Source organism: Branchiostoma belcheri, unplaced genomic scaffold, assembly GCF_001625305.1.
Source record: "Branchiostoma belcheri isolate BF01 breed outbred unplaced genomic scaffold, Haploidv18h27 scaffold95, whole genome shotgun sequence".
Taxonomy (NCBI): Eukaryota; Metazoa; Chordata; class Leptocardii; order Amphioxiformes; family Branchiostomatidae; genus Branchiostoma; species Branchiostoma belcheri.
The window spans coordinates 903,465-930,822 of NW_017804631.1; the positions used below are offsets into that span (position 1 = coordinate 903,465).

The window sequence follows — 27,358 nt, forward strand, 5'->3', positions numbered from 1 at the left end:
TTGACTCAAAAATGAGAAAATACCACTATAGAGACAAGAATATCTTTGTAGATTGCCTTATACGTTGGTAACCATGGTGATCAGGATTTGCTTTCTCACAACTGTCTTATTCTGTTCCGCTGGATCCAGTCTGGTTCCGTTGCACTTCCGGTGCATCTTGATGTCCTGGCTGGTCTCGTTCCCAAGGTTGCTTCCGGACAAAGATGGCGGCAGGTTGAACGAAACACTTGACTGGGTAGAGGACGTTTTCCTGTGAGTTTTAGATGAAAAAAAAAATGCGTTGAAAGATTCATTTTGCACAACCCCAATATCCTTCATATTCTGTCTCTTAAGGAACAGAGCTAACTGCACACTACTGGAAGGGGTCGCAGTCCTTAGGCCGGGACAAATAGCTGCGGTCCACTGTTCATTGTGCTTGTCGAAAAGAGCAAGGGGAATTTCCCCAGTTCAATGAACCTATAAATACTGTACATAGCGTCTGTCTTCTCTGTCATGACCAGTGGGAGATTAGCTCTTCAGTGAGTTAAAACTGGATCGAAATAATTCCCCTTTCCTTTCCTTGTGTGTGTGCGTGCGTGCGTGTGTGTGTGTGTGTGTGTGTGTGGCTTTTTGTCAATCTGAAACTTAAGAAGGTAGTTGCCAGGGGTAAAAATGTGATTGTACAAAGTACTTACATGTCTGAAGCGTCCAGTTCTGCACTGCTGGCTGAGTAAGAGGAGGCGAGGCTGCCTGATTTGTGTTTCCGTCCATCAGGGACTATCAGCAGGGAGCCTGTGTACAAAACATCATGCATGACAGATATTAGGTAACTAAATGTAGCTTATGTTGTAGCAAATTCTTGGTTGATAACTCTGATACTTGAAGACATGGGCTGGACCTAGATACTTAGTGGTTGGAACCTAAATCAGGGTCAAGTTGTGATTGTCTTGAAGCTTGTAAGTAGCTGCAACATTTGGCCTGACAATGACAGTAACCTATGACCTGACAATGACAGTAACCTCTGACCTGACATTGACAGTAACCTCTGACCTGACATTGACGGTAACCTCTGACCTGGCATGGACAGTTACCTCTGACCCGACATTGTCAATAACCACTGACCTGCCATTGACCGTAACCTATACCTGACATTGACAGTGACCTCTGACCTGACATTGATGGTAACCTCTGACCTGACATTGACTGTGACCGTGGGGACTCCTGACATTGACGGTAACCCCTGACCTGACATTGCTGGTAACCCCTGACTTGACATTGACAGTAACCTCTGACCTGACATTGACAGTAACCTCTGACCTGACATTGACAGTGACCTCTGACCTGACATTTATGGTAACATCTGACCTGACATTGACGGTAATCCCTGACCTGGCATTGACAGTAACCTCTGACCTGACATTGACGGTGACCTCTGACCTGACATTGAGGGTGACCGTGGGGAGTCCTGACAGGTGTCTCTGACGTAGCTGCACGTCGTTTCTGCATCAGCGTCGATGTCGCTGTCCACCTGCAGCTGTCTCATCAGGGAGTCCAGCTGTTCCGCTTTCTGGGGTGGAAGAAGGCAGTAAATGTTCGTTACCAATGAATACGAGCATAATATGGTACTAGGAAAGACAGGGCACTAGCAGACACTTTACCTTCCAAAACAATACAGGATAGATTATGATGATCATGATATAATTTTATGTTGATAACGTGACAATTGACTTTGCTTCTACATTCTAAACTATCAGTTGGAGCACAATTTTTTATTTATTTTTAGCTTCTTGGGCACTATCTTGGGCACTCTCATAGCATTTATTATTAGTAGATTTGTCATAACTGGTCATAATATAAAAGCCACCTCAAGGCGTAGCAGACCATTTTTGTACAGTTACTACAAGCTGTCCAAGACCATCTTATGGACAAGCGTTCTTTTGATCTAAGATTCTTACATCTTGTAGCGTTTTCTTGAGTTTGTAGTTCTCGATGAGGAGTCTTCTGGTTTTCTCTGCGGCCGACATCTGCTTGTCAGAGTCCGTGCCCTTTGACCCCGAGCGGCGGGTCAGCATGCACTTGAACTTTGTCCTCTCCTCGGCCGCCATGTTTCTCATGGTCACTAGCTGTGAGAGTATAATCAAGGGTTAATGACCTGCTTTAGGGTTAATTACAAGGTCTTATCATACCATGTATGATCGTAACATCATAAACAATCGAAATGGGGACTTCTGATTAGTCGCAGTTGTCTGGCTGTATGATAATAAAGTATAAGCCACCAAGTGTCTTTAACTATAGACGGGGCCAGGGGACGTTGTAGACTTCCTCGTCAATACTTGTTACAATGTACCGATTCGGAAATGAAAGGAAACGCGGTTGAAGTGATGGGTCATTTCCCCTGACGAAGACTGGAGTGTATGAAGAACCAGAACCATTGAGAATTTTAGAAACGCAATCTGACCTACGAAATGAGATTATATTTTAGACTAGTATAATTCTATAACAACTCTGCATGATGTTATCATATGTATGATTGGCAATTGACAAATACAACATAATTCCACGAACCTTTGGCACGAACACCAGGCAGAGCGTGATGGTGGTGCAGAGGATGATGAAGAGTGACGTCAGCACGAAGGCCTCGTTCTGGCGGTCCTTGATGACGAATGAGATGCCAGCCCCGATGACGCACATGATGACGACATTGTACACGCTCATGCCGATGTACTTACTGTCGTTCAGGGCAGGGATGTTCACGTGCCGGGTCTCCCAGGCAAGGAAACAGCCAAAGATCTGGGAAATGGAAATTAAAGTATGGGAGTATTGCTTTGGGTGGCTGAGCTGGGGGGTTGTGTATCTGCTTGCCCAGATGGGTCTCTTTGATTCAGCATCATCAGATTAATAATAAAAGGCCTGAGGAAACAACCAAAGATCTGGAAAATGTAAATCAAAGTACAGAAAGTAACGGAAGTATATTGGTTAGGGTCGATAATGAGCTGTTTTTTTAAATAGATAATGTCTTTCTTTGCAAAATTATGCCCGAAGGCTAATTGCTTTACATAATCAAAGATACCATACGGTACAATACAATGATAGGGAATAGACAACTACTGTCTTGAAATAATTGAATATTGCTATTATGAGGTTTGATTTCTTCTTTGAAGGCCGTGTATACTGAATAGTCCTACATTCTGCATAATAAGATCTGCTTGTCCAGACAGGGTAAGTTGATGGAAAGATTGGCAGAATGATAGGCCTGGTCAAAGGTCTCAAAGGAGCCAGTAGGAATGTATTAGGCAGTGAAGCAATATACCATTTTACAAATCATCAGGAAACACCATACCAGAAGCAGTCCCTTGTACACAAAGATGACAGCCAGCCACAGGGTAAAGTTGTTGCTGTCACAATGTTCCAGTACCGGCACCACAGTCACTTCTCTCCCAGGCTAGATAGGGTCAAGATATAGCGTAAATGAAAAATGGTATTTCTGTTAAGCTTGTACAAGTGACCATCTCTACATAATATCACCACTTTTTGGTAGTTCCTTAGATATTCTTTCCAATTGTTGGAATCTTGTCTATAGTTGTCAACTGTCCACACTGACCAGATTTCCTGAGTCTTGGGCATTTTTGCTGTATTTCTAGCGAACATGCCTTTTATTTTTGAACATTTGTAAGAATGTATCAAGCAGACGAACCTTAATATAGAATTTTATAGAATTTTATTAAAGAGACGCACCTCTGCGGGAAACGTCTGTAGCCCCCTCGTTAGCGGGTCCACGACCTGCCAGGTAGTGAGAATCACGATGTCCATCAGGAGAAGCACGGCCACGATGCCGAACAGCTTCACGTCCTTGATCGCCATTTTCTTCATCTTGGTGTTGGTGAAGATGACGTGAACTCGCCAGGTCTTACTGAACATGGCCCCGAACGCAAGGGTGAAGCCCACCGTCAGCATCCACGTGCGCACCTAGCGGGTACGATTGGTAGTACAGCCATGATCGTGAAGCGTACAAGATTTAAATTGTTTTCATCTGACATCCTCTTTTCACTGCAGAGAAGTCTAGATAAGATAACGGGGAATCCCTTTATTTTTTTGTAGGCACCGCCCATAAATACTAGTAGCTAAAAGAAGCAACCGTTTTCCATCAACAACATCGCATTTTTGCCTCACAGATATCGGTATGCTATGGGATAGGTTTGATTCAACTTACTACATTTGAAAATAAACAGAAAATTGTCTTTGAAAATCCAGTTCTGCGGCCATGAAGTTGCATTGAAAGCCTTTAAGAATGTGAATTTAGGGTCGACTTCAATAAGCTGTACTCACTGTGCAGAGTACTTCAAATGTCGTCTCAGAGATCAGCGCTCCGTCCAGACCCAGGAGACACACAAACAGGTAGATCAGGATGCAGCCCACTATGATGAGCGTGTTCAGGTATGGGCTGGACATCTTCACAAACCTGCAGAAAAAAATGAGGCCCTGCTTTTAACTGCGGCAATCTTATATTGACCGGGAAGCATTATTGAATTCGTGGTGATGATTGTGATCAAGGAACCATTGTTGAATTTGTATCGAAACCAAGAACAGAATTATCATTAATGTCAGCACAAATTGAAGAAGCATGCTGTAGTGCAGAAACAAAGACATTGGATGGTATCTCTTTTTCAAAGACTTTCCATGTTTTTCTAACGATATAACGTGTTACCAAGTATAACGTATTTTCTCGTGGAGCTTCCCACCTTTGATTCCTGTATTTGATGTTGAAGAAGAGGAACACGATGGCCATGAAGACCCCTAACATGGCCATGACGCTGATCATGAGGTACAGGGCCAGCGGAACTCTCCTCAGTTCCTCCACTCGCAGGGTCTTGTCTCGAGGGGGATTGTCCCCTGTGTAGGATACATAATACCCGGGGATTAGTCTGAAAAGAGTAGAAACCAGAGCCCAAAATTAAACTAGCCTGTTAGTGGAGAAAGCTCGCTGCCCGATGTATCAGTACTTGACAGTAGGATACGAGTAAGATAACATATGAAACACATCACTAGCATAACGAAAGTACAGGAAATTTCGTAAAGTCTTCTATAAAGTAAGTCTGTTATAAAAGTTATAACTGCTATACAATTAATGGCATCTAAATATCATACTTGTACAGATATTCAACCAGATAAGTTGATAAGCAACAACGAATTAGAAACATATATGGTTCAATTCAGTAGGCATGAGTGTCTCACCTTGCCATTGCACGTTGTGTAGAGCAATTGAATCATTTTCTGCAAAGTATTCTCCAACTCGAACCTCGGAGCCTTCTAAAAAGCATTAATAAAATAGAGAAACACTTTACGTGGCAGCTACATGGAGTACAAACTTCTAGTAATGAAGGATAGTGTCAGAGATGCTTATTATTCAGCACCAGAGACAGGGATGGTACCGTCTGTAGACTTTTCAGTACCAAGGACAGTGATGGTGTTTTATCATTGAGTGAATCAGAATGGGACAACCATGTTTGATTTAAAGTTACATAGTAATGTAATGTTAAAGATTGAGAGTTATGTAAACATGTACCTTGGATCTGCTCATACAGGATTGTCCCAAGCCTATCGCCGTCTCTGAATCTCACTTTTCCCTGAAGACAGAAGTAAAGGTGTTACATAACCTAGCTTTACTCGCTGAGATTCGTTCTGCCTTTTTACTCATGCTCCAAAAATGGCTTTCAAAAGTGATGTTTTCAATCATGGCAAGTCCTTAAGGAGAGGAAAGCTTTCTTAGAACCTGAGACGTTTCCGGTTTTACTGTATTTCTGTGAGAAGTCACCAGTGGGCCAAGTCTCGCGAGAATTGTGACGTCAATCGCAGTGAAAATAGGGGTCATTATTGCCAGCTCAGTGTTTTAGAAAGTGGCCTTCAGAACCCAAACGGCAAGTCTTAAAAGCTTTAGTTGGCTCTCTTGGCACTGAACAATATATCGTGTTGGCAGTCTTGTTACCTCCATGAAATGGAAGGTATTGTTTTTGGCGCGTCTGTGTGCGTGCGTGTGTGTGTGTGTGTGTGTGTGTGTGTGTGTGTGTGTGTGTGTATGTATGTGTGTTTGTGTTTCCGCATTTTTGAACCTTCATAAGTCCATAACGCCTTCATGGATTGTGGTGATATTTGGTATGCTGGTAGGTCTTAGGAGGGCGAAGGTCAAGGTCAAATATGGGCCTCCTGGTGGATGGCCTTGGTACTGCAGCAGCACTTCCGGTTTAAGGTTGAGTCAGGACATGGCTGAGAGGAATCTCCTTTATACTTGCGAGGCAGGGTAACAGATGTGGCTATGCCCAGCGAGGCAGCGCGCTCCCTCAGGGGAATAGGTGACCTATTTCAGGGCAAATGTGGCAGTGCCACTGTATGGCTGTGTGTTTGAAAACAAACAACCTGTGTTATTACCTCCATGAAAATGGAGGTATTGTTTTTGTTGCGTCTGTCTGTCTGTCTGTCTGTCTGTGTGTTTGTGTCTCCGCACATTTGCGGCCAGCATAACTTCATAACGCCTTTATGGATTGTGATGATATTTGGTATGCTGATAGGTCTTAGGAAGACGAAGGTCAAGGTCAAATATACGCCTCCTGGTGGATGACCTTGGTACTGCAGCAGAACTTCCGGTTTTTGTATCTTTTGTCTTGAATATGCTATGGTCTTGATTTTTTGGTGGCAGATAGATTGTCCTGTCAGGAATAAGTGGTGAGGGTTTGGTCCCCCTAGCAGCTTGTTCTGGAACTGCAGGGGACTTTCGGGCGAAATCTTTAAAAGCCAATAAGTCCAGATAGAAACAATGTATTTTCATCATTTTTGGTATGTAGGTAGCTGAGAGAGAGATGTACATAATTAACTGCAAATTATGCAAATGAGGACTTAATTTGCATAATTAATGAGGAAATTCTATAATTACAGTGTTTTGCAAATTATAGTACTTTCATACATGTAATGTACTAGTATGTAATCTATGGCAGATGGAACATCACCAGATACCAATTATGCAAATGATGACCTAATTTGCATAATTAATGCGAAAATTCTATGACTCCTTAGTGGTAAATGATGGGAATTTCATACTTGGTACCTGTGTAAGTTAATCAAAAGTTAACATCACGATGCATTTATTATGTTAATGTGGAGGTAATTTGCATAATTAAAGAAGAAATTAACATTTACATGTCAAGCCCATATTTCATGGAGGTATGAGATCTCGGAACTCTTGTTTGGAATAGAAAACATAGGATCATCAATTGTCAGCAAAAGGTTTATGACGCTTTTAGTGATGATTTTTTGTGTGAGAATTGTGGTGCTATATGACTCCCTAGAATCTCGTATATTTAGTTTGTTTGAACGTTTAAGTGTTTTGAATGAAGCAATATCTTCTAGAGAAGAAACTGGTGGTATTAAATGTCGGTATGGAAACCCGTATCATTCTGCAAACTGTATATCAGTACAACTCGTTGTGTAGATAGAGAAGAGGGCAAAGTTGACCTACCGTAACGCCTTGAAAGTCCGTCTCTTTGACAGCGTCAAACATGAACATCTTCATGTCCTCTTGCCTCTCGTACGTGAGTTTGACCCTGGGCACGTTCCCCTCCTGCTGTAGCTGTCTCAGGACCTTGTCCAGCGCCAGGGCGATCACCCACACGCCGTCATAGGCGTAACCGTGGAAACGGTTCTCAGTCCTTCTGCCGGACACGCGCTCGTGGTACTGCCGCTCGTACTCTGCTGGCGTCTGTATCGTAGGAAACAAACACAGCGTTATGTTATGTTTTGCTGAAGGGAACGTATTGTTTTTGGTGTCTTTCTTCTTCTTCTACTTCTTCCATTCCAAACAAGTAAGGTTTGTCACCATGGCAACTGGTGTTGTAGCAGACACCCTTGTGGTGTTGGTTACATCATGTAGCAAGTTGCAGGACAGAGCTGGAGGTGCTGGTGACTCACTGACAAGCCACACAAGATGCTGCCCAGAGCCATAGCACCAGAGTGCTACCATCATCTGTCCAGATGAAAAGATGCCTACTACTAATACCATCTATCTATCCTTGGCTGATTACTCATATGGCTTACTCTTAGTTTAGAGTTGAGAAAACGAAAGTTCGTCCGCCAGGACATCTTAGCATACATGGCACGTACAACTAATTCCCCAAAATTTTTATTGGAGCAAGGTCATGTGATATACTATTCGCTTACCTTCCCGGAAATTGTCCTGTGGTTACTGGAGCTCCGTTCCAGGAAGTTGGAAACGAGCGCGCCCTCCACAGCCGTGCGCATCTGGTCCCGGGTGCAGTCCGCACTGGCGTTCCACCAGCCCCTGCTGTAGGGTCCGTTCAGAACCCAGGCGTACCGCTTCCCGTACAGGTTCAGTTTGTAAGCCTGGTAGAGATAGAATCAAGGACAGAATGGTTCTACTATATTGACTTGAAATGGGTACAGGATATCATAAAAAAAGTCATCTACTCTTTCATTGGTTTGAGGCAAAACTGCATCGCGCTAATGTAAAGTAATGCATAAATTTTCATAGTCTTCTTCTAGTGACTAGTCTACGTTCATTCCCAATAACATTATTTGCTCCTTTAGCCACAAATAGTTGATCGTTATTGATATCTACCTCACAGAAGACATGTCTGGCCATGGTTTCGTCAAAGAGACCCAGAATGATCCGAGCGTCTGAATCCTGCAAGAAAAGATGGACATTTCATGTTATAACTGAAACTTCCAAAACGATCCATTTGGCATATTCTTGGGCCAGTGTCTTGAAAGCCTTGAGTTCACTCTTGTGTATGATATATTTCAAATTACTTGTTTCTTACTACACCATATATGATGAAGACTACAACAGATATTATTTGCTATGATGAAGTATAAACGTCAGACCTTGATTTGTTTCATCCGCAGCCTGGCAGACTCCACGTCCACGAACCCTTGTGCCGTGAAGTTCATCCCCGCCTTCACAAGCGAACTTTCCAATTGGCTGTGAACCTGGTAAAATGAACATAGTAAACTTAAAGAAGTCATTTTCAATCTATTAAGTATATAATTCTGGGTTCCTTCGTCTATAGAGGCTCTTTTAATCAAGAAGATGGATGTTGAAAAATTAGTTTTTTCTTTACTTTCAATTTTTTAGATTCATTTTTATTGCAGGAGTAACAAAACAACACAAAGAAGTTCCTCGGATAATGACATAAATCAAACAGTAAAAGCAGAAAGAATACTGAAGCAAGATAAGGAAGATCGATAAACTAATTTTGCTTTGTAAATACAATAGTTTTTTCCTTACTATTGCCAGATTTGGCTCGTCCTGGTATAGCGTCGCCACACGTGTCCAGTTGAAGTGCCTCAGCAGCCTCAGTCTGGCCGGGTTAAAGTCCAGGTCAGAGGGCACGGTTCGAAAGAACGTGGGGTACTTCTTCCTGTCGGAGAACTCGGGTGACGTCACGTCGTAAGACAGCTGCGTGAGGTCCCAGTAGGGCGCCGACATGCTGATGAGTGACGTCACACTGGAACACGTGCCTCCGTACAGCATCAGTTTGGGAGGGAGCTGGTACATGGCGTCAAAGAACACTTTGGTTCCTATGGCAGGATCGCACTGGGGAAAGACATGTATGAAAGTCATGAATTCGAAATGGCTTATCTATCCAATAATGCTATCTCTTCATATATTTATTTATAAAAGATTCATATCTATAAAATTCTCTCTCCCTCTATCCCTAGGAAGATCCAGGGTAGAGACTCTGATCTTGTATAGCGAATCTACCGACAGAGATCCCGATCGGAGTCAGTTGCTTAATAGACAGCCAGACCTTTTCAACTTTAATTCATGTTACTTTATATCAATGACGGTGGATAAAGATAGTCCTTTCATATCTCATGAGATAGCTAAGAAAATATGAATCTGTTAGCATCCAATAGTATTTTTGTAGCAGCTCAGGTACAATGTAATGGTAGAATCTGCCTGTCCGGTCTGCCTGCCTTGCTCAGAATCAACTAGCCATGATATCCATAGATAGTATCCGCCATTTCTGTAGGCTGTTTATCCCTCTCCTATCTTCCCTCCTCACGTCAGCCCCATAATCACTCAGTCCAAATCCCAGTCGTACAATTATCGACTATCTATCACCACCGGGGGCCCAGCATCTATCTAGCTCTAACTGGCCACTAGAGGATACTATCTGGAGAGAACTGAAAAAAACTCAAGTGGGCGGTAAATGTTGTTTTGTCTTGCAGCTAGCTATACGCTGATTGATGTGGTAGTAACAGATAGGCAATTTTGAAATTTGAAACAAGAACCTGCTGTTTCAGATTTGGCGAACGATGTGTATGTTCTCATACTTCATTCAAGTCTTGGATAATACTTGTGGTGGGCTGTGCTGCAGCAGTTAGCTGATAATGATCAGGTATCGTCTATTCCTGCCCTGGTATGCATCTGGCTACTGCAGTCTTAATGGTATTGGATGGCCTCCATAAGGCCGTATACAGATTTATCATCGTGAGGCAAAGCATGCAAACTTTACATTATAGAATTTACTTGATAAAAGCATTTATAGCTAGAAATATCACTCCAGAAGCTGGTGTGTTACGCCGAAGGGCGGTTATACCGGATTACCGGCTGTACAGATACAGATACCAATTGGGACTGAATTTGCAAAGAAGCAAATCCCAGTCAGTGGCAACAGCACTGCGACATCACGTACAGTTATGAACATCATCGCACGTTTCTGAACATACATGATAACCCATTTGGCACATTTTGATAGACATGAAAATCAGTATGCCGCTCGTGTTTGGCATCACAAGTCGACTGCTTGTAATGTATGCTCTGAAGATTCTCCCAACACAAATTATGCCTGTCCCTGACCACATCCGGCCACGGCGGCTCCTGAAAAAGGATGAGAGATTAGCGCATCAGATGTCTCCTGCCTGGTATGGTGATGTGGAAAATCCCCTGATCACTCACGCTGTAACCTTGCATTCATGCGTCCTGCATGCGACTACATTTGACGGCTTATTCAGGGACCGGTACCGCAGCAGTATGAATAATGTGGTTTTACTTCACATCCATACTTTTATCCAGCATATCCCTTCAAGCCTTACATACAAGCCTTAAATGCCTACGTTTCTAATGACTCTATTATTGCAATTAGTAGTAAATAATGTCATATATGTATCTGTATCTATATAGCCGGTATAACCGCCTTTCGGCGTAACACACCAGCTTCTGTATCTGTTCTATTCTATTCTATAAATACTGAGCAAAGCCCTATCTCGGGCATCTCGCTCAGGCTGTATAGCCGGTATAACCGCCTTTCGGCGTAACACACCAGCTTCTGTATCTGTATAGCCGGTATAACCGCCTTTCGGCGTAACACACCAGCTTCTGTATCTGTATAGCAGGTATAACCGCCTTTCGGGGTAACACACCAGCTTCTGTATCTGTATAGCAGGTATAACCGCCTTTCGGCGTAACACACCAGCTTCTGTATCTGTATAGCCGGTATAACCGCCCTTCGACGTAACACACCAGCTGTTATCTACCTTTAACCTAATATTTTTGAAATCTAATTTTTCATTCAATCTATTTTTTGTCATTAGTAAATAATGTCGTATCTTCTCTCACATTAACTTAATATTTTCACAACCGAACCAGTGAAATGAAATTCACAGAATTTGATATCATAATCTGATTAAGGTGATGCCCTAGGAAGTTATCTTAGCCATAGGTTTTCTCTCTTCACAACTTTTCACAAAGTTAGGTTATCCTTAATGTTACCGCTTTTTTTCTTAATTTTCTGTAAATGAACTGGAAAGCATTGACGGTAACGTTATATCCACACAAATGGAATTGACGCAGATAGGAGTAACGTAGAATGTTTACCAAAGGCCTATTTCACGTTTTCATCCCTAATGATATCATCGTTAAATGCTGTTAACGTCTTACACTATGAGAGTTAGCGTTTCATGCGTACATCAAAGAGGAATAACAAAGTTTTCCGATGTCAACGCAAGTCTTTGATCCAACCTCACGTGGACACTCAACTCGAAGCTAATCAACTCGTTTTTTTTTTCATTTCCTTATCTTTACGTTTTAATCTCCCATGATATCATCGTTAAATGCTGTTAACGTCGTACTCTAAGTACTTAACGTATCATGTGTACATCAAAGAGGAAAAAGTTCTGAGATGTTCAAACGAAGTCAACGGAAGTCTTTGATATAACCTTCGTGGACACTCAGGCTAATCAACTCAGGTTTTTCATTTCCTTATCTCTGAAACGTCCCACCCTATTCTAGTCATCTGAAGTTCTTTGAACAGATGAAGGCAACCATTACTCGGAGCAGAGGCGTGTGCTGCAGTGATTGCTTGTTTCGTGCTTGACCAAGCGTGGACGCCTGCCACATTATAACAGCTGTGTCCTCAGGTTATAGCAGTCAGGGAAATCAACTCTTCACCTCGTCTGGGTGATCCAACCAGGTCAACACCACAATCATTAATGTAGAACTGTACAGACCCAAAGAGTAAACCTTAGCAAAGAAAATCTTGTGGGAGATGAAACACACCCTTGAAAAGTTCTAGACAGCTAACCCTATATCTATATGTGTTGCATATTATGTATTATGTGTACAATCCATTATGTGTACATGCTACAAATGTAAGAAACGTATTGACAAAATCAGTACGGAAGGGCTTATATTAGAAGCTATGTGTCATCAAAAACCAGGATAAATATGAACGAAAACATAAGGATAACATACGAAACCCGTTACATTTACTCTTATTTTGTAGTCATAGCAGGTGTGTAAGATTGATACTGCAGTGATATCACAAGAGGAAAAGCTGTTTGTAGTGAATTCCATGCTACACAACTCTTCATGATTAACGGTCTGCCTGGGGGTGTTTGTGCGTGAAATCACTACTCACCTGAAAATGTCAAAAGCAGTACTTTTACAGCTAGTTAACTACCGTGCCATAACAGATATAAAAGTAACTTGGAGCATGAAAAGATATTGAATATTCATTATACATCTCTATAGAGACTATAGTAATGATACAGCTGTCAAATGTTACCATCGCGAGCCAACATCAAAATGTATGCAGGCAAAGATTAGTACTTTTCCTTCCGCGTAACGGCATTAAATATATGGAGATGAAGGCAACCAATATTCATGGTACATCTAGACTATAGTAATGATACAGCTGTCTAATGTCAGCTAACATCAAAATATATGCAGGCAAAGATTAGTACTTTTCCTTCCCCGTAACGGCATTAAATGTATGAAGATGAAGGGAACCAGAACGCACGTCAGCTTGCCACTGTAGATAAGCTTCTTTGCTGAATTGAATTACATTAATCAGTAACACAGCGTGTACTGTATGCAGCCGATACCGTACCGGCATCGACTCTAAGGCACGTAAGCTAAGACTCAATCTTCCCCTACGTGCTAGCGGGATAAATCCTTACTCAGAATATTCCGCACAAGGAAATTATACAGAGACATGATTGTAGGCCTACGGATGGGTTGTACAGTCTTGGGACGGCACATTCTATACATCAGGCTGGTGTAACGGGCTGAGATATAGAGGTCTTCACACAGCGGGTGTACCCCAGTGTAGGGTTTTGAAAAGAGCAGAGGCTATAGAAGAGGTCTGCACTATGTGGCTGCTTGCTGGAACTCTCTTCTCAGACACTGATCTCAGTCCTTTATTCATAACTTATCGGTTATAGATGTGGTCAGTCCATGGCAACTTCCTGTCAGAGGAGGCAGCGTCCTAAAACACATTGCTACATTGGTGCAGTGTCTTCGCAGGCTGTCTAGAATTGCTGCTGCCCAAAATCGATCGGTTACACAGAATGTAAGAGCTGGGATCAGGGAAGGATGCTTGATGCAAATGAGTTAGAAGTTGTTATCCCCAATGGCTGTACTCTAATGCATTGTACATGTGTCCAATAGCAGACATCACCATAGGGTATATACAGGCTGGTCTGACTGCATCAAGCTTCTAGCAGCCCTCCTACTAGTCAGGCCTCTAGAAGCTTGAGGGCCAACACATCTTAATCCTGTTCGAACAATTATTTCAGATTAAGAACTGTCTATTACCATAGTGTTGGAGGCTGTGGTTTCCATAGTGACAGAAAATCCTGAGCTCCTATTGGACTGACTTTCATAGAGGTGAAGAATCTTTTAGAAGAATCCTATATAGTATTGGTAGTTCTCGGATTGGGAATGGTTTTCTAAGCTTAGAGGCCAACTTAGCGCCTTGGAGTTCAGACATTATGTAACAGGAAAACTTTCAATTGGGCTGATTTTCATAGTGATAAATAGAATCTTAAGCTCCTATTGTTGGTATTTGGGTTTGGAATGGTTTTCCTTAGAGAAGAGGCCAACTTATCCCCTGACAGCGAGTTTAGAAATTGTGTAACATGACAACCTTTAATTGGACTGATTTTCATCGTGATAAAAAGAATCTTTTAGTGGTACTTGGATTCGGAATGGTTTTCCTTAGAGAGTAGGCCAACTTAGGCCCCTGACAGGTAGTCTAGACATTTTGTAACGCAGGCTGATGTACCACCCTGCAAAAAACTTTCCATTCACTCCTGTTGGGCTCCTCTGTGGCCGCCCCACTTTCGGGTCTGCTGGCAGAGTTGCAGAGTGCGTTATCTGTGTGATAGGCAGGCGCCGGGGAACGCTTATCTCCCCGTGCACCTGACGCTTTACCTCGCCCATCTCACGTCTGGGGCGGCGATGTCTGCGGGTTAGAAGCTGCAGGGAGACCGCGGTGACTCTAGATGAATGATGCGCCGTGTTTTACTTGAAATGCATTTGTCTCTGTCAGCAGGACTGTCAGCCGTTGATGGATTACTGTGTGAGAAGTGGAGTGTAATGTATTCCTTCAGAAGCTCTTTGGGATACCCGCTATGATAAGAAAGGAGAGGAGTCTAATCCTAGTCCTTGGAATGTCTTACGTTTTATTCTTTGCTTTCTTGGCCCTTGGTTTATTCATGAGAGGCTCAAATCGGCCTGCAGGCCACTTTTCTTTGAGGCAAGAAGAGGCAAGGGCAAAACATATTTCAAAGACACAGTTTACATAATTTAAAGTCTTAATAATTCTAAACACATTTCTTAAACATACATGGTACGAAATACATGTACGGCATGACCTAGCATGTTCTCCAAGATATGTTCTCCGTACATGATCAGTTTGTAATAAAGTTTTTAATCAGTAGTAAATTATATTTAGCTGGACATAATAATTCTAATTCCCAAAGGCTGAATGATTAAGGATATGAAAGTTAGATACTAAATGCATGTGATGTTGTGACGATGACGCAAAAAATTGAATCAGATATAGTTACAGCTATGATAATACAGAAATAAAACATCAAAGGTTTGAAATGTATATTTCTCAATATATTTTGATGTATATTTAATCTCATGAACGATTATGAAATGTATCTAACGTTGATATCCTGAACCCCTTGGAGAGCCCACACGTCAATGTGCTTCAATTTTATAACAAACTATAACCGTCCGCGCTTTATGGAATCCCCATAAACCGGGGAATATCACATCACAAACTAGATCTCACTAAACTGCCGTCAGAGGACAAAACCGCCGCCATTACCGTAAAAGGAGATTTATGTACTACAGGCACGGCTCACGCATACAGATGGCCCGCCATGAAAGGAAGCTTGAAAGGAGGGCAGGGGTGAAAAACTACATCTTGGCGCCTTTTGGCATCAATAATGAATAGGAACGGCGGACAACGTTACAGCACTGAAAGGAATGGCATGACCCTTTGCAACCCTACTCTCCAAGCAGAGGTTTGGGTTTTGCCTTATTTTTGGCTTATTTTTAGTTTTTTTTATCAGGCTTTCGTTTTTGCACTGGTATTTTTAAGGGGGTGGCGTAAAAAAACATACCAGTGCAACAAAGAAAGCCCAAACCTTCTCCTTGGAGAGTATGTAACCTCGGTAACGCCAAGGGACAAGGATACAAGGCGAGCCTACCGCTAATACGGTACCCTGGGAATGCATGGTTAAACTATTATCGATTTGCGGACATTGCTAAGCGGATTATATATTGAAAGCATCGAAGATTACCGTGAACCAGTGTCTGAGGATTTGGTTGGTAAATCCCTCATCTTTGTTTGAACTTCTTCATTGCTGTAACTACACAAACAGCTAATATTGTTAGTGGTCTTCTATGTTTGGATTTCTACCAGCACATATGAAAATGCAGAAATTTAAGGGATTGATAGTGCACATACATACACATACACATACACATACACATACACATACACATACACACACACACACACACACACACACACACACACACACACACACACACACACACACACATTCATATTTCCTAAACCATCTTCTAAGATAACAAAAGAAAACCATGTTCTAAGTTTGATATAGTCACACTACATCATTGACCATTGATCCATTGAAATTGTTTTCCACGCTCTGTCCTAGTTACCTGACCATCCGGCCGAATCGGACCATGGGGAGTGATGATGCATGTAGGGACAATCTATAACCGACCTGACTTCATCGATTGATCTGTTAAACTGGGTTAAACACTCACGGATATGCAAACAACATCAGTGATATTTATCATGCTCGTAATCACGATGCTACGGCCTAGATAGGATGGGTATATGAATGAATGAATGAATTTTTATTTTCGTGTTTTGCGACCTTCTTTATCGCCCAGCCCATGTTGGTGTATAAGACACCAGAACATAAACATAAGTACAGAAATCATAGAAACATAAATCCAAGTCCAAATCAAAGGTCAGACATGAGATAAAGAACTTAATATACAACGTTGTACATAACATAATTACATGGCACAGAAAAAGTACAGTAAATACATTTGAAATTACATACTTACATCACAGAATCAACAGTAAACACACAAATCAACATTAACAAATTATTGTAAAAAATCGAAAAACAAAATGTAAATATTAACATGAATAGAAGAAGCAAGAAACACTTATTAAAGCACGATTTGGAGTCGCAAACATGTGCAACCTTTATCCTGTGATCCTCTTTGGCTCGTCCCCAACTTTCTTGATAAATTTCTCAGCAGGACAACAAAGCAGTATTGTAGTCCCCGTTAGAGCAGGCAATATCTGCTGATTACATTCTTGCAATGAATCAAGCGACGTCCTTTGCTGTCAACTGTTCAAAGTCGAAATGAGCTGTAATGTATGCAAACTCAACTCAACAAGGCGTAATGCCTGTGTGATAGGCGAGATAATTGGAACTCATGCACATTGATCAACCAGCCTTTTCAAACTAACACCCCGTTCTCTTTGATGCCGAAACGTCGGTTAAAATTCTCCACACAAAATGTACGGCTTGGGATGTAATATAGTCTGGAGACACCGACTAATATTTCAAAATGAGCTGCACAGTGTCACTCGGGTTGGAATTCGCCATTCATCATAACATAAAACGTCAAATATTGTTGAATAAAGTTGCTTAGATGTTACTTGTACATTACTGTGATCTTCATAGAGGAGGTAGTTTTACATGTACGTGTTATAATAATTCCCACAATACAAAAATAGGTAATTATATAAAAGACTTTGTTATTAGAAAAAATACTGAAACTCATGATTAGCCCCACTCGATTGTAACACTTTAACAAAGATTTGTGGTAGCCCTTATTGTTTGAGTAATGTTAGGTTTTATTCTACATTGGGTCTTATTTAACACATCTTTTACTTGTCTGTTATTTTTGTACTTTGCCATACATTGTACCATGTGCAATTGTCGTGCAAAAAAGTTCTGTTATCAAAGGTACGGAGGAGGAGATACAAGAATCCTGATTGACATCGGCACGATGTTTCAGCAATAATTACAAATTCCCACCGCGTTCCCTGCATAGAACGAACGCTGTGCGTTAAACAGAATAGATTTTATGATCAAAACACAATCATGAAGCCGTCAGTCACTGGCAGTAAACGTGCCAGGAATAAGACATCAGCTCATTTCTCCACGCCTGAAGCATTATCAAATTTACTACATCATATGAAGCGATATTTTAAAACGTCTGCATGTTGATATTACTTCATATGTTGTGAATAATTATGTGTAATCACTGTATCAATCAGACTGTCCCGATATCAAAATGGCTGATGTAAACGTTAGATTCTCAACCTATTTGCTTTAGAACCAACCTATCTGCTATAGATCGATGGACCTACCTACATAAAGTAATATATTTGGCTTGCCCGTGTAGACTAGTAGTCATTTATCAATTGTATTTACCATACCAAGAAGGGGATAAAGCTGTAGACCGTCTCCGAGAGCCCACGACCATATTATATATTTGATTGACTCCTTGCTAACTAAGCAGTTTTAATGAAAAAATATTCTGCATATTCTAATAATTGGCATGTCATAATCTCAAAGCTAATTTTCATAGGCTATGTACTACAGTGATAGAGTAGTCATTTCATTTCCTCTGCAGCCATGTATGGGATAATCTCCTCCCACCAATGACCTGGTCTTCTGTTCTCTGATCATCTATCACACAGTCCAGCCTCTGGTCATTTACTATCTCCGCTCAATCTAGAATCACGTCACAGTCAGCAGATGCACAGTGGACGTGCATATATCTTCTACATAACACCATAGCTCAACAGGGAGTCTCTGCAATTTGCTCTGACTGCTTTGAACGGTAGAGTGTCTGATGTTTTGGACAGGCTTCTTGTCTCAGACATGTCAATGGAGTTAGAATCAGGACCTCGCAGTACTGTATTGAAGTAAAATCTAATGTGTAAAAGCTGACGATACAATAGACGTACATTGCAAAGTGGATAATATGTTCTGACTACTTTGAACGTCCGAGTGAAAGATGATTTGGACATGCTTCATGCTTACCGACATGTCAATAGAGTTAGAATCAGGATCTCTGGACTTTGTCAAAGTAACTTAATCTAATGTGACTAATAGCATCAAAGCTGACGAGGCAATGGACGTACATCTAAAACCATTGCACAGTAGATAATATGTTCTGGCTGCTTTGAACGTTCTAGTATCAGATGTTTTGGACAGGCTTCTTACGGTGATGTTACCTTCTCCTGCAATAAGTGCTTGGTCGATATCGATGTTACCTTCATTGTATCAAGCTAGCATCTTGATACAATGAAGGTAACAACAACCACTCATTGCAGAAGCTTCAGTACTGCAATATCAAATGCATTACAGATTACACAGCGAATGATCTGCATAATATGTTCTGTCTTCTTTGAGTGAACATCAGATGTTTTGACAAGCTGCTAGCTTGATACAATGAAGCCAAAATCAATTACTTACTGTAGGAGCTTCAATGAAGCTTCAATATGCAATATAACTCCTAACATCAAAGCTGACAATACAATGGAATACACTACAAAGCAGTGAGGAATCTACGTAGTATTTTCTGGCTTCTTTGCACGAGCTTCATACGTTTTTGACAGGCTGCTTGCTTTAGACAATGAAGATAAAAATATAGACCTTTCACGTATCTTTAGCTTGGCAACATTTGATGTAACTCACAAATCTAAAGCTAGTCTGTATCTTTATGAGTCAGTACGCAGTGATTGTCCTTGTATATGGTTCACTGTAGTATATATCACAGTCACTGAGCTTATAAGGTTAATGGGCCTACCCTTGGCATCTGGCATAGATGTTAGGTCTGCTCAGTTACAGCGTTTGTAACCATTTCCATGCATATTTAGCTAAGCAACATTTGCTTTAACACATAATGCCAAAGCTAGTCGGTCTCTGTATAAGTCAGTACACAGTGACTGTCCTTGTATATGGTTTAGTGTGTTATATATCACAATCACTAAGCTTATAAGGTTAATGATCCTATCCTTGGCATCTGGCATAGATGTTAGGTCTGCTCAGGCACTGCGTTTGTTATCATTTACACAATCTCTGCACATTCTCTCACCAGCCTGGCGGTGACAAGGCGAAATGGCTTTCTGTTTCCGCTCCAATTTGTTTCACCCCTGATACTGGGCTGTACTGTAGGCTGTGTACTGTAGGTCGTGAATGTGGGATAACCAACATTAAACATTGTCCTGTAGCCAGGCTGTAAGATGGGCATCATCGGTCAACATGTCACCATCGGCCCACTCCTCGCTTTATTTTAGAGCTCATTCGGCTGCGGCCTTCCCATTTTTTTTAAGCGTTCAACATCATCACTTTAGTTTTGTTTCATAGCTACATCTAAGCGTTATGTCATGAAATACGTGACTTTGCTACAAATGCTCTTGTTTCTAGATTTTAAGTCACTTAAATTCTACATCTATACAACGTTCTACTTATGGATAAGCAAGACACAACTCCTTTGCCTAGGAATCAGAGAACAAGTTGTCTCCGCTAATACAATGATCTTTGTCAATTTCTCACATATATTGTTTACCATTTTTTAAACATTTTTTTATTCATCAGAAGCTCAAATCTGCCTGGAGACTACTTTCCAATTTTCATTGAGGCCACGAGGGAAGCGGCTAGAGTCAGACAAAATATAACAGTATATTTAGCAATAGCAAGACAGCACATTTAATTGCAAGCCTGGAGGGGAAATGTTGTTACCAATGGTGATACCATCAACAGCATCATTCTAACCAGCCACAAATGAGACCATCCTAATCCAGACTGCAACATTAGCAGCCAATACTGGATCCCCTGCACCGCGTATTGAATTGACTCCTGTACTAATGAAGGTCATACCGGGGCTCCTGGTGGGTCATTCTGCACTGATGAAGGCGGATCCCCAGTCGGCAATTGGAGACATCGAGTCATGTTCATTCTGAAGGTTCATCTGTTTCAGTAGAATTCATTACGAGGGGCGAGTTCTAACTGTAGTCAGCTCATTGCAGTTAGATATCATGCTTCATAGTCTGGTTATCTTTGCTCATAGTGGTTTCACTGTAATAATCTGTCTTTGATGTCTTGAAAGCTTACCTTTGTTAGTAGAAGGTATTTATGAAGCAAGAAATATGACTTACCGAAATTTTCAACTGTATAACTCCAGTTTTTGTGAAACGGTGGATTGCTCATTCCTTGAAAAAGACTGGAGTTGCACAGTCGAAAATTTGGGTAAGTCCAATTTCTTGTTTTGGAAATTACAGTCCAAACATATTCTGTCTTTGATGTTGCTGTAGAACGAGTAATCTTGTTTGTGAGACAAATGTATTTATATTCAAACAATGCCATTTTGTACTACTGCTGGAAATGTTCAGTATACAACGATACGTATAATGAATATGTTGAGTTGTATTCAGCCAGCAAGGAGATTTTACAATTGCAGCCTCTCTGACAATGGCTGTCTTCGTTCGGCAGCAGTTAGCTGACTAGCTGATTTAATTGGACCACTGGGACTAATATCCAAGAAGACAATCTTTTTCTCGTTTGACTTAGTTGATTGATCCGTTGTAATCAGCGGACGACAGTTTCAAGTGAACGTGTTGGCAGACTAATATAAACCCTGTATCACAAACATGATCTGCTCCCACATTTTTCACTGTACAAAAAAGCGAGAAGAAGTTGACCTGTCTGTATTAGCTCAGTGACTAGAACACTATGTATTAGCCTAGTATAGTACCCTTGTATGTTCCTTATGTATGTGTGTCTAAGTCAAGTAGTGCATCTTTTGTCTCCAATTTTCTATATACGTTTGTTATGTGTCTGTCATACTCAGTATCTTGACCTGTACCTAGCCCGTCGTGGCATGAATGTACAATAAATGTATTTCATATAATCATATATATATAAACAGGGTGGCTTAATGGAAAGGGAGGAAGCTACCATGGATGGCAGAGAATCTCGTCAAGCAACTATCGAGGTCTCGGCCGATAAATGATGGTCTAGTGGAGTCGTCTAGACATTAGCTTTTTGAGTCGATCGCCTCTTGGGACCTGGTCACGCAATGTAGGTAATCAATTTACCGTTAGTTGGAGGGACCTGGTAAACGTACGGTGACTAGCTATCTGCCAAACGTTCACGAATAGTTATCTGTCAAACGTGTACATTTTCTGTACAAAATGTCCACTGTAGCAGATAGACACCATATTCAGCAATACGTCTGAAGACAATTGATATAGACGTATGATACATACATGTTGTACCTGAAAATATTGCCAATACGTTTAATAATTTCATGGATTTTAGTAAGCTTAAATTTTCGTTAACAATCTTAAATTTATTGGCCTCAACGGGGCAGAAATTAAAGAACCATTGTTGACTGCACATACGGAAAGAGACAGCCTGACAGAAAAACACTGTAAAGCCTCCGCTGCCTTGTTTATATTTAATAGGAACTTTAACCCATGTTGACAGGCGCCCTGTGCTATCCCAGTGGGAGGTTTTACCGGCTCTCGGCTGTATTGTACGCGGCAGGCGCGCAGTAACGTGCTGAAAGCATCTCCGCTGCGATATAATCAATTGTGATTGGTGATGGATACATAAATAGCCGGTTACACATGGACAAGGTGAGGGTTGCTGGATACATGTATAAAGCAGAAGAAGAAAGTTATTGGTGATTTTGGTGTATCTATATATCAATAGTTGTTGGAACAAAATTGATATGTTAACCGAAGAAAAACATATTACTTTTGCTCAGTTTCTTCTTCCCCCTTCTTCGTCTCCAAACAGTGACAGCAATGACCTGAACCAATCTTGTGTCTGTTACCATGGTAACTAGTGTTGAGTTAAATCATGTTGCTATTTTATAGCAGGAGGTATTTAGACTCCTGTCTGACCATATATATGAATATGGTTGAGTAAGAATTAACAGAGCACACCATATGCGAAGGTACACATTATGCATTTGCCTTGCAAATGTTACCTTTCTAATTAGAAATATTTCTGTTCTACTTCTGCAATTACAGTTATTTTGTTAAAACACCGAGTGTGTGTCTTACCAGGTTGATATGTACCTAAAGTGGCGAATCTCAAACATGGACACAAGTCTAGCTTAGTAGACACAGAAGCAAGAGTATATCACATGCCGTCTTAGATCCTTAAGCCATTAGCTCTGTAACACTCACTCACTCTCACTGGGTCGAGCTTCCCTCGGTGCCAATGACTGCTCTCCATCTCTTCCTATCCTTCATTTCTACCATCAGGTTTTTAATTGGTTAATTAATTGGTTAATGTAGTTTCTTGCTGTACGACCTCGACTTCTTTTTCCACGTGAGGGCTCCCACAGTATTAACTGCTTTATGATTTCATCCTCACTTCTGTAGCAGTGTCCGATGAACTTCAACCTTCGTTTTCTCTGAAAGCTCTGTAACAGCCTGGTTGAAAATTCTACATCACAATGCCACGACGTCCTATACGGAATAATACCGTAAGAACCAAGAGCCAGGATTCCTTACACGTGGGCAGGCTCGTCTGATCATTGCCGCTAATCACCAGAAGGTACTGAAAGGTTAATGGGTACTTCAGCAGGTACATAAGCACGTGTACGTATTCTGACTTACATAACAAGTGGGCCGGGACTGAAGTGGACTACTTCAGCTAGAAACTACTCATCAGAAGGCAAATCTGGAACTTGGTTCATTTCTGTTTAACCCCTTAAGCAATAGGTACTATTTCCTTCATAAGCGGGCTGCATTTGCCCAGGATTGGAGTAAACTTATGCATGGTTTCTTGATAGCAAGCCAACTTCTGGTTTCATTCTCCGGAACCAATGTCAATTCTGTTTTGCCCACAGCCAAAGGCAATCTTATATTTTCTCGATAAGCTACCTGCATCTAACATCACAGAGCACTCATATCCGGTTATTTTTAATAACGATCGGAACTCCTAGTTTCATTCCTCAAGATCCACTCAATTCTCTATAGCCCTCAGTCACAGTTTTTCATATGTTTCTTGATAAGCTGACTGCATTTGTCTGATATCAGTGAGCACTCAGACCTAATCTTTTACTTTATGGCAAGTCAACTTCTGGTTTTTGGAACCCATTTCAATTCAGTGTCGCCCCGGGTCAGAGTTACTGTAGCATTGCGTTGATAAGCCTGACCCAGTGTATCATTGAGGGGCACTTATTTTCAATCCTTGAAAGCAAGCCAAGAACACGAATTCATTTCTCTGGATCTCATTGCAATTTTATACAGCCTATGTATATAGACCTTATTGACCTTAGATATAACATGTACCATATCTTCAGTCCTGTTAAAAATAAAATAAAGTAACTGCAAGCCAAAGATAAGATTCCATTTCTTTGGAACTCATTGCAATTCTATACAACCTATGTAGTCAATAGGATCCTATTATACACACACTGTGATCTTAGATATAACGTGTACCATATCTTCAGTCATGTTAAAAATAAAATAAAGTGACTGCAACCCAAAGACAAGAGTCCATTTCTCAGTAACTCATTGCAATTCTATACAGCCTACAGTAAATAGAGTTCCTATCACATAAAGATATAAACTGTGACCTTAGATATATTACATGTACCATATCTTCGGTCCTGTTAAAAATAAAATAAAGTAACTGCAAGCCAAAGATAAGAGTCCATTTCTCAGTAACTCATTGCAATTCTATACAGCCTACAGTAAATTGAGTTCCTATCATATAAAGACACACACTGTGACCTTAGATATAACGTGTACCATATCTTTGGTACTGTTTATGAAATAAAGTAACTGCAACCCAAAGACAAGAGTCCATTTTTCAGCAACTCATTGCAATTCTATGCAGCCTGCAGTAAATAGAGTTCCTATTATATAAACATAGAGACCGTGGCCTTAGATATAACATGTACCATATCATGTATATAATGTACTATACATAATGCAATTTATGATTTTGTATTGATATTGTATATACATGTATAGTATAATAATAAATAATAGTAGTGTCTGGGAGGGTAACTTGCAAAGATTTTGCCCTCCCTTCCATTTGTATATTTCTTGTGGCGAATCTAAATAAATAACTAAATAAATATCTTGGGTCCTGTTTGAAATAAGATAAAGTAACCTGATAGCTAGATCCATGTATACACCTATTTTACCCCCTCTTTCACTTGTATATTTCTTATGGTGAATCCAAATAAACAAATGACTAAATATCTTCAGTCCTGTTTGAAGTAAAATAAAGTAACATGTATCATATCTTCAGTGTTGTTTAAGATAAAGTAACTTGCTAGCTAGATCCGTGTGACATGTATGACTAACAGGCCATGAGACCTGAGGACGTTCGCCTTAGTGCAAGCTGCCTATATATTCTAGTAGAAGTAGTTAGACTGGTGTATTGTTGAAATCAAAGATAAGTCCAGTGGCCAACAGGCTGAATTGACAGTGTACAAATTGGCAGGCAATATTGATTCGCTTGAATATCTATGATCATTAAAATCGCAATACAGATAAAAACAATATTTATATGAAGAAGATTATACTATGTGTCTCCCCCAGAAGCACCATACTACGAAAAGTCTGGCTGAGTTTAATTAGGATTTTCCCTGCGTCCTGACATGCCGTGCAACAGGTCCGGCCATCCCTCGCCAGGCGGCCCATTGTCTGTGTAATTTCCTACAGAGTGCGGGGATGGCGGCCAGGGCGTATCGCCAGATTACCAGCAGGTCAAATACCATCAGATGGGTCTGAAGCAGGGCCGTGAGATGCCCTGGCCTTAATTGAAGACAGTCTATATGACTTAACGCTGGCAATAGATTTCCGCTCTTGTATGAAGTAAGGACTACAAATAACATAAAGGCACGCTAGAGGGAATCAATACGACACTGATGCTTACTTCGTCCTGGTTACGGCTGGGTAAATACATTCACGTCAGGCTAGCATCGTTCCCAATCATGGACAGAGGAGGCGTTCATAGAATTGTACATTTCTAAGCGAATCTTACATGTAAAGACTTTCTGATCTAAAGGCTAGCGATGTACACACATTATACAATGCTAGCAAAATAACTCAAACAACCATATAAACTATGAGGAGTCAGAAGTTCCAAAGAGCGTCTGCTATCTTACATCAGGGACTATATAAATGAGACTGAAGACAGGTGTAATCTGTAAATATTTGTCTTCATATAGCTACAGGTTGCACTTTGTCTTCAGACTCATTTTCAGTCAATGTTAAGGGACTGAGGATGCTATCTTAAACATTTGACTCTTCAGCAGAGAATTCATCTAACAGTAGGTGTTTGATTTGTATATTTCGCAAGACGTAATGTTCTAAGTGGCTGTCTAACCTGCATTGACCTACCTTAGTTCCGTTCCAAAGCATGACCAAGTTGTAGTCAGCCAACACGTTGTTGTTGTCGTTGATATCCTGAAGAGCTAGCTCCACGGCCGCCGGCACTCCGCTGCCTTCACTCCCGTCAAAACCGGCCTCCGAGTTCGGGAAGAACCCCATAATAGTCAGGTTCGTCTTCAGTGCCTGTGTTTGAACCGTCACGGTTGTGAAAATGCACAGCAGAATGGTTGTTGTCCTGCAGCCGAATCGCACCGTTCGCTTTCCCTCCATCGCTCCTAGTACAGTCTCTGCCTGCTGCCCAACCGCCTGGGCAAAATCACAGTGGCTGACTGAGGTTAGCGCTGCTGCCAGTGCCTTTTGTACTACCAGTGGATGGACGCGATTCTACCTCATCTACATATGAATACGGCTTGCGATGGTGAGAAGAGGTTATGATATAAACTACGTGCGCGCTAGCTGCCTTCAGTCGTCTCCTGGGAGATAGAATGAAGGATTGCCTGTGGGTGACGATGAGCAACTACATGTCTGCACTGCAAAATACGGGCCCGTTTCGACCTCACAAAAGGCGGCTGCAGTAAAGTCCTGCCAAATGATTTTTCCCCGCTGGATTTTTCTCTCAGCATGAGGTCTTACGTGATTGGCTGGTTCGGCACCGGTTCTTTGCACATGTGTCCCTTGGTGACACCGTTGAACGCTCCAACCGTAGGCAATTTGTTTGCACAGCCGTTAGGACGGTGAAATGGGGGCGTTATGGTCAGCGATACGACTCGCATGATCCTTATGGGCGCTTGTTGACGCGATATGATATTTTCGGCGTCTCTAAATGGATGGCAGGATATTAAGTGACGTCATTGGAAGGCTTCTAAATGGCCCGTTGATTGTGTTCAGTACACAGGACAGGACCGTCTGGGCTAATAGTGCTCATATCTTCTCAATTAGCTTGTTTTTTTTTAATAAACCCATCGTCTTTCTCTTAACGGCCTGCTAAGACAATTGTACAATCATTCTTGTATCATTCAGACAAAGTCATGACTTAGTGGGGTTATCCTATGTGTTCAGAACCAAGGACATGACCGTTTGGGAAAATAATGTTCACAATTTCACATCTTCTCAATTTTCCTCAACTTGTA

At 41.2% G+C, this 27,358-nt stretch overlaps 1 protein-coding gene across 1 annotated transcript; it reads right to left on the reverse strand.

Annotated features, from left to right (window-relative positions):
• Window positions 1-57: 57 nt before the first annotated feature.
• Window positions 58-26,498, reverse strand: LOC109461668 (gamma-aminobutyric acid type B receptor subunit 2-like). Its single transcript, XM_019758049.1, has 17 exons — window positions 26,238-26,498; window positions 9,272-9,580; window positions 8,869-8,973; window positions 8,603-8,668; window positions 8,185-8,367; window positions 7,487-7,726; window positions 5,543-5,603; window positions 5,212-5,286; window positions 4,719-4,869; window positions 4,306-4,438; window positions 3,715-3,945; window positions 3,320-3,421; window positions 2,545-2,769; window positions 1,935-2,102; window positions 1,417-1,546; window positions 675-771; window positions 58-250 (listed from the first exon to the last, which is right to left on the reverse strand). The coding sequence occupies exons 1-17, from the start codon at window positions 26,496-26,498 to the stop codon at window positions 58-60; spliced, it is 2,730 nt and encodes a 909-aa protein (XP_019613608.1).
• Between the last annotated feature and the right edge of the window lie 860 nt (window positions 26,499-27,358).

What these genes read in the sequence shown, in the direction of transcription:
- LOC109461668 (XM_019758049.1), bottom strand. Translation starts at nt 26,498, where the DNA reads ATGGAGGGAAAGCGAACGGTGCGATTCGGCTGCAGGACAACAACCATT. An exon ending in CGGACTTTCAAGGCGTTACG is followed by an intron (nt 5,604 to 7,486) that starts GTAGGTCAACTT and finishes TTCTGTCTTCAG; the next exon opens with GGAAAAGTGAGATTCAGAGA. An exon ending in TGTACAAGGGACTGCTTCTG is followed by an intron (nt 2,770 to 3,319) that starts GTATGGTGTTTC and finishes TCCATTTCCCAG; the next exon opens with ATCTTTGGCTGTTTCCTTGC.